This window comes from Cetorhinus maximus, chromosome 1 (genome assembly GCF_964194155.1).
Source record: "Cetorhinus maximus chromosome 1, sCetMax3.hap1.1, whole genome shotgun sequence".
NCBI lineage: Eukaryota > Metazoa > Chordata > Chondrichthyes > Lamniformes > Cetorhinidae > Cetorhinus > Cetorhinus maximus.
Window position 1 is genome coordinate 95868580 of NC_135879.1, and position 8592 is coordinate 95877171.

Sequence of the window (8592 nt, forward strand, 5' to 3'; positions counted from 1 at the left end):
TAAAATTTCTGTCTGCGGCACCTGGATAGTCAAACAGCACACAGCATTCAAACTTGCAAATGGGCAGGGAGAGAGAATGAGATAGAGAGGAGGGCCTACACAGGGATCTTGCAACTTCAGTGTCATTTCTGCTTCTGTCTCTGGTCAGGAGAAAACAGTTCCTTAACATAGGAGCAGCAGTAGGCCTTTCAGCCCATGGAGCCTGCTCCGCCATTCAATACGATCATGGCTGATTATCCACTTCAATGGCTGATTATCCACTTCAATGCCTTTTTCCCCACACTATCCTCATATCCCTTTATGTCATTGGTATTTAGAAACCTGTCAATCTCTGCTTTAAACATACCCAGTGACTGAGCTTCCACAGCCCTCTGGGATAGAGAATTCCAAAGATTCACAACCATCTGAGGAAAAATTCTCCTCATCTCTGTCCCAAGTGACAACCCCCTTATTTTGAAACTATGCCCCTGGTTCTAGACTCCCCAACCTGGGGAAACACCTTGCCTGTATCTACCCTGTCTATCCCTTTAAATATTTTGTAGGTTTCAATGAAATCACCTTTCATTCTTCAAAACTCTAGAGAATACAGGCACCATTTCCCCGATCACTCTTCATAGGGCAATCCCGCCATCCCCGGAACAAGTCTGGTGAACCTTCGTTGCAATCCCTCTACGGCAATAATATCCTTCCCAAACTAAGGGGACCGAAACTGCATACAGCACTCCAGGTCCGGTCTAACCAGGCTTCTATACAATTGAAGCAAGACTTCACTACTCCTGTACTCAAATCCTCTTATGATAAAGAGCAACATACCATTTGCCTTCCTAATTGCCTGCTGCACCTGCATGTTAGCTTTCAGCGACTTATTGATGCGAACACCCATGCCCCTTTGTAGATCTACACTTTCTAGCCTCTCACCATTTAAGAAATATTCTGCATATCTGTTCCTCCAAAAGTGGATAACTTCACATTTTTCCACATTATATTCCATCTGCCATGTTCTTGTCCACTCACTAAGTCTGTCCAAATCCTCTTGAAGCCACTTTGCATCTCCCTCACAACACACATTTCCACCTAGCATTGTGTCATCTGCATCCCCACATCCAAATCACTGATATTTATATTGAACACCCCTGCGGTACTCCACTGTTCACTGCCTACCAACGCGAGAATGACCCGTCTATTCCTACTCTCGGGGGAGAATTATCTCCCCATTGAGCGGGCTGGTCGGGAGTGGGCACGGGCAGGCATGGAGCCAATCAGATCATCTGCACGCCGCCATTTTATGTGGGCGGGCCAATTAAGGCCCGCCCAGCGTTACGCACACCCAGAAGCACTCAGTGCTACCTGTGCGGGTGGGGGGAGGAGGGAGAGCCGGGGCCTGCGCCCTTTCATGCATGCGCATAAGAGCACAGAAATCTCCCTGAGGCACGGAGATTAAATTCAGTTTCAAAGTTCAAAATAAAGAAAGTGAAAAATCATTTACACATGTCCCCTGCTGTAACATGTTTATCAAATGTTTGAAAAATATTTATTAATTTAAAAAACTCTTCATAAAACCTCATCCCGCCTGTGAATGAGGTTTCATGAAAAATGCAATGGCCGCTTGGGCTCTTTGCCTGCCCGCCAACCTTAAGGTTGGACGGGCAGCATTCAGAATTAGTTTAATTAGTTTATTAATGGCCTTAACAGGCCTTTGACAGTTCAAGGGGTGTGCAGCTGTCTCCAGTGTTGCCAGCCAAACTAAAGATCGGAATGACATGCCGAACAGAAGATTCTGCCCTCTGTTTTCTGCCTGTTCACCAATCCTTAATCCATGGCATTTCTCCTCATCTTGGTCTCAAGTGACAACCCCCTGATTTTGAAATGGTGTTCCCTGATTCTAAGCGCCCCAGCCAGGGGAAACGCCTTACCTGCATCTACCCTGTCTATTCCTTTAAGTATTTTGTAGGTTTCAGTGAGATTACCTCTCATTCTTCGAAACTCTAGGGAATACAGGCACCACTTCCCCAATCTCTCATCACAGGACAGTTCCGCCATCCCCAGAACAAGACTGGTGAACCTTTGTTGCACTCCCTCTATGGCAATAATATCCTTCCGAAGGTAAGGGGACCAAAGCTGCACACAGTACTCCAGGTGCAGTCTAACCAAGCTTCTATACAATTGAAGCAAGACTCCCATGTGCTTCAATTTTACTAACCACCCTCCTGTGGAGAACTTTATTGAAAGCCTTCTGAAAATCCAAGTATACAGTGTCCACCAACTCCCCTGTATCAATTCTGTCAGTAACATCCTCAAAAAAAACCTCCAACAGGTTTGTCAAACGTGATTTCCCATTCGCAAATCTATGTTGTCTATGTCCATTCAGATCATTATTATCTAAGTGTCCATTTATCACATCCTTTATAATAGATTCTAGCAGTTTCCCTATTGCTGATGTAAGGCTAACAGGTCCATAGTTTCCTGTTTTCTCTCTCCCTCCCTTCTTAAACAGTAGGGTGACATTTGCTGCCTTCCAACCTTCAGGAACTATTCCAGGATCTATAGATATTTGGAAGGTGATCACTAATGCATCCACCATCTCCATAGCTACCTCTTTCAACACTCTGAGATGCAGAATATCTGGTCTAAGGGACTTATCAACCTTCAGTCCCATTAATTTCTCCAATACAACCTTCTTACTGATACTAATTTCCTTCAATTCCTCATTCTCCCTAGTCCCTTGGATCTCTAATTCTGGGTGATTTCTTGTACCTTCCTCAGTGAAAACAGACACAAAGTAATAATTTAGCTTCTCTGCCATTTCTCTATTCCCATTATAAATTCTCCTGACTCTGTCTGTAATGGACCCACATTTGTCTTAACCAAACGTTTCCCTTTTACATACCTTTAGAAGCTTTTACAGTCCATTTGGATGTCTTTTGCTAGTTCACATTCATATTCTATTCTTCTTTTCTTTATCAGTTTCTTGGCCCTCCTTTGCTGTATTCTGAAATGCTCTCAATCCTCAGGTTTACTTCTATTTCTGGCAACTTTATAGGCCTTTTCTTTTAATCTTATACAATCCTTAACACACTGGCTTCAGACTGAACTACCTCACTTTCAAACATAATGGGCAGAATCTTTGGCTCTGTGAGCAGGGCTGGGGCCCACTCGCTGAGATATAAAATGACGCACGGTGATGTCGGGCGTGTGTCCTAATGTCACCACACGTCATTTAGATTTTCAGTTCGGCGGGCACGCACCTGAGTTGGCTGCACGCCCGCCAAACTGTCAAAGGCCTATTAAGGCCCGTTAACTATCAATTAAATCAATAAACTGAGCTGTCTGTCCAACTTTAAGGTTGGTGGGCAGGCGAAGAGCCCAGGCGGCCTTTGCATTTCTCATGGAACCTCATCCACAGGCGGGATGAGATTTCATGAAGGTTTTTAAAGGTTTGAAAAAACTTTTAATAAAATTCATAGACATGTCCCAGCTCATGTAACAGTTTCACATGAGGGGACATGTGCTAAAAATTTTTCTTTTCCTTTATTAAAATTTTTTAAACTTAAACTAATCTCCCTAAGACAGGTCTGTGCCTCAGGGAGATTCCTGTGCTCTTTAGCGCGCTTGCGTGAAAGAGCGCAGGCCCCGACTCAGGCAACTCCCACCGCCCGCACAGGGAGCGCTCAGCACTTCTGGGCGAGCGTCACGCTGGGCGGGCCTTAATTAGCCCGCCCATGTAAAACGGCAGCATCCAGTGATCGCGGGTGGCGATCGGCTGTGCGCACGCCTGCGCCCGTTCCTGCACAACCCCTCCAACCGTGAGAAAACTCTCCCCAATGTAAAATTCTGTCATATTATGGTCCCACATCCCTAACGGTTTCTTTACAACAAGATTATTAATTAGCCCTTTCTCGTTACATAATACTAGATCTAGTTCTCTAGTCGGTTCCTCAACATACTGCTGTAGAAAACCATCCCTAACACACTTCAGAAACTCATCCTCCACAGCATTAGTGCTCATTAGATTTACCCAGTTTATATGCAGATTGAAGTCACCCATGATTACTATATTATCCTGTTACACGCTTCTTTCATCTCCTGATTAATACCATGCCCCACATTACCACTGCTGTGCGGTGGACTATAAACAACTCCTAACAATGTGTGCTGCCCCTTGCTGTTTTTTAGGTCCACCCAAACAGATTCCATATTTTGTTCTTCCGATCTGAGATCCTCCCTTACCAATGTACTTATGCACCATCCCTTATTATCAGCACAACACCACCTCCTTTCCCTTTTTGTCTGTCCTTCTAAATGTCAAATGCCTTTGAATATTCAGTTCCCAGTCTTGATCACCCTGTAGCCATGTTTCCGTATGGCAATTAGATCATCCCCATTTACTTCTATTTGTGCCTTTCAACATCTACCTTATTGCGAATGCTGATGCAGGTAGAGTGCCCTTAACTTTATCTTTTTCATATTATTTTGCATCCTAACCTTAGCTGATGCCCCCCTTCATTTCATCTGCCTGCTAATTTCCCTTGCTACTTTTCTACTTCCCATTACCAGCTTTACTTCCTCCCAATTTGAGCTACCCCTCAGGTTCCCACCCCCCTGACAAGCTAGTTTAAACCTCCCCAATAGCACTAACAAATCTCCCTGTGAGGATATTAGTCCCGGTCCTGTTAGGGTGTAACCCATCTACCTTGTACAAGTCCCACCTGCCCTAGAATTGGTCCCAATGCCCTCCCTCCTACACCAATTATCTAGCCACGTATTCAATCGCTCAATCTTCCTATTCTTGTGCTCACTAGCACTTGGCACTAGGAGTAATCCTGAGATTACTGCTTTTGAGGTCCTGCTTTTAAATTTCTTTCCTAACTCACTAAAGCCTGCTTTCAGGACCTCATCCCTCTTCCTACCTATATCATTGCTACCAATGTGGACCACAACCTCTGGCTGTTCACCCTCACCCAGGAGTATGTCCTGCACCCACTCCATGACATCCTTGACCCTGGCACCAAGGAGGCAACACACCATCCTGGAGTCATGTTTACAGCTTCAGAAATGCCTGTCTGATACCCAATCAAATCCTCTGTCAATATTCTATTCCTTTTCTTCCTCTCCTCCTGTGCAGTTGAGCCACCCGTGGTGCCATGGACTTGGCTCTGGCTGCACCCGCCTGAGGAACCATCGCTCTCACCAGTGTCCAAAATGGAAAACCAATTAGCAAGCAAGATAGGCTCAGCGGACTACTGCATTACCTGCCTGGTTCCCTTCGGCTGCCGGGCAAACACAAAAAGAGTTGTCACATGATCCTCTTTCTCCAACTGACCAGTGACTCAAACATGATCATGGCCGGTGTATTCCAGGTGGATGATTTCGACTTGATTAAATAATGGCTGGGGTGGATTCCATTCTCAGCCCAAATTCATTGTCTGAGGTGATTATATCTAATGCGTAGTCCCCACACAGGTGATAGAATGTTCTATGAATGAGTTAGGATGATCCCATTCACACTTCTTCAAGCTAATTGTCGCTGCTGGGGTTTTCCAGACAGGTTGGCTCCACTTAATGGCTTTGGAGTTTATTGTGTACAGTGATGCAAATGTTCAGCCGTCTTAGGAATTGCAGTTTCAGGTCTCTGAAATGTGGCTTCAGTCTTTCTTAAAAAACAATTCAGTCATTTCTAATTAGTAATTTTATAAAGTCATTTTTATAAAGCATGGATTTGTAACAAGATTTACACCCAGACGGAAAGATGAAATCTAATTCCATCATATAGCTCACTGTCATTATCTATCCACCATGTGTGTCATTTTGTTGTAAGCAGAAGTGCCTTGTTTAAATAACATTCATAAGCTTGAGTCTTTGCAAGGGGAATGTGGTCAACTTTCAATCTAATAATTGCACAAGAGTATTTGATAATTTCCCTGCCACCCTTGTTCATTTCTTCTTCTATCTTGCAGTTTGGAACAGAGAAACCTTGAGCTGGAGTCTGAGGTAATGACACTTCATGAGGAACTGGACCAGGAAAGGAAGAAATATACCATGGTGGAAATAAAGATGAGGAACACAGAGCGTGCACGGGAGGATGCCGAGAAACGCAATGAAATGTTGCAAAAAGAGATGGAGCAATTTTTCTCGACATTTGGTGACCTGACTGTGGAGACACGAAGACCAGATAGAAGTAATACCATATGGATACAGTAAAGATCAAAAGATCAGGACAATGGATAGGGAGGAGAAAGGCCAGGTGACTGGTCACCTGACTGACATTAGCACTCATTGAAATTCAAAACCTTGAAGGAAAAGAATACATTTCAACTGTACTTGCCAGTATTTTAATTGTATACTTACCATGTTATTATAACCTATAAGCTCCATGTAATTATATTACTGTTAAGTGTTACAGCTGGTTATGTATATAGCTTAAATGAAAACAAAGTCAATGGCACCTATCAAAAAATGTATGTCAAACTGAAAAAGGAAACTTTTAACAAAAGCCTTGTACTTAAACTGCTAAAGTTAATATTATTGTGTTGCAATCTAGCTTTTTATCAAGGCTTTTTAACTTGCACTTAACATGCTATTTTTTAGCATTGTGGTACGGTTGGCCTGTTTTGTAATTTTTTTTTGTGACCCCCCTTTCTTGCTGGGGACAAGAGAATACAGAAGAATTTAAAGGTTATGGAATGGGCAATGGGATATATAAAGTTAAAATATTGACTAGTGTGGCGATGCTTCATGTGCCATTTTACTTGTTCATGACCAAAAAAGTGTACATATTTTATAAAAAAATATAGCAAATGAATTACCTAAACCTTCTTGTAAGTGTATTGCTTTATTCCAGTGTGTAATTTAACATGCCAGAGCCAAACAAGATTTCAAGCATCACATCCAAGCATTCTATATACACACGTTGCATATATTGTTAATGCCAGAACATGGGAATGTAGTGAAGGGGGAAATTACTGCAGAAAATACATTTTCCCAAGCACTGGTTTTACCAATGGTTTTGCATCAGAGCAGAGTGATTTGATGAATATGATCATTTTATTTCTGATAGAGTATTTATCTTAAAAGCTTCCTTGTGCCTCGATTCAACATAAGTCCACATTTATAATGCATGTGAGTTTTATGTCCACCACACCAAAATCAAGATGCAAGGTTCAAGAGGCTGTACCACAAATTAAAGTCAAAGAGAATCATAGAAATGCCTGCACAGGAGGATATTTGGCTGATCAGTCAGTGCAGGCTCCAGGTTGGATTTTACTATCAGAATACCATTTATTTTCTCTTTCTCCATATCCTTTAATAGTTTTCTTCTTTAAGTATTTATATAAATTCCCAGGCAGCTTGTTGGAGATGTGGATGTAAGTTGCATACATGCCCGATGTCACTGGAAGTGGCCAGCAGGTGGGCTCAAGGAGAGATGGGGGGAGGAATTGGGAGGCAGCTGTTGACCAGGGGTGGGAAATGGACTTTGGCATTAATGTAGAGCCAGGAGAAGCACTCCAACTCCTCATGGCTCCACATTCAGGTACATTTCTTTTAACCTGTTTGGGAGAGGCCTCCAGGGAATCTTTTAAGGGCTCCCAGTTAGGCCACAAGCAGACTTGATCATTTTGAATGCAACAGTCTCTGTTTTGGCCACATTCGAGGAGCCCGTTTTGGGAAGGGGCCCTGAAACAGATGTTCATTTGCAAAAGGCCTAATGTTTGTTTCAGTTGTGGGTCATGAATGCCTATACTTCAGCCTTTATCAAGATTTACAGTCAGTGCACTTCTGATGCAGAAGGTGCTGCCTACCACATTGACCACACCTGTGTCTGTTTTATGTCTGTAAAATGAGCATGGCATCAACTAATTTGTAGATCTGTATTTAGACACCAATTGATTGCCTGATAGCCTAACAAATTTTTACTCTTGTTTGGCTGGGCCTTGACTTTCATTAATCCCTTTGAATAGCAGATTCCACATTTACAGTATGGTGTTACTGAGCAACACTGGCAACCTAGAACTGCAAGATTAATTTTCAACAAGTCCTTCACTAAGCTTTGAACCCATGGTAGATTATGCCAGCAGGTATTATACATACTTTTATGAATCCAGGAGTGAATTGAAGTTAATTAAACATAACTTTGATCAAAGCTCATCAGAAACTATCAAAGGATATATGGTTCATGCAGCTACACCCTTCCAGGGAACATGGGCTGGATTTGGTCTTAAGGTCACGGTGCCCACTGGCGGACCTGGGAGAAGTTAGGAATCTGACATGGGAAGGATGCAGCCACCTAACACCTGTCACAGTGAGTGGTGGCTCTGATGTTGGGAGCCCCACATCACATGCACCCCATGTAGGAGGTGCCATATTTAGAAAGGGCAGAAAGCCCTGTTTAACAGCTGGAATTCTGCATGCAGTCTTTCTAAGGGAGGACTGCAGTTAATTGGCCAGCATTGCCAGATGTGTGCACTTTTTTCATTTGCTCATGAGATATGGCATCACTGGAAAGGCCAGCATTTGTTGCCCATTCCGAATTACCTTTGAGAGAAGTTAAGAATCAAACATTGTTGTGGGTCTGGAGCCACATGTAGGCTAGACCAG

General features: G+C 43.1%; 1 protein-coding gene across 4 annotated transcripts in view; it reads left to right on the plus strand.

Moving 5' to 3' along the window:
* The window catches only part of arhgap24 (Rho GTPase activating protein 24), a 566765-nt gene extending 559953 nt beyond the window's left edge, over window positions 1–6812 (plus strand). For all 4 annotated transcript variants that reach the window (XM_078543927.1, XM_078543937.1, XM_078543945.1 and 1 more), the window contains one exon: window positions 5955–6812. In XM_078543927.1, the coding sequence (XP_078400053.1) occupies window positions 5955–6198 (244 nt within the window). In that variant the 3' untranslated portion in view covers window positions 6199–6812. The remainder of the gene's footprint in view (window positions 1–5954) is intronic.
* The last annotated feature ends 1780 nt before the right edge of the window (window positions 6813–8592 follow it).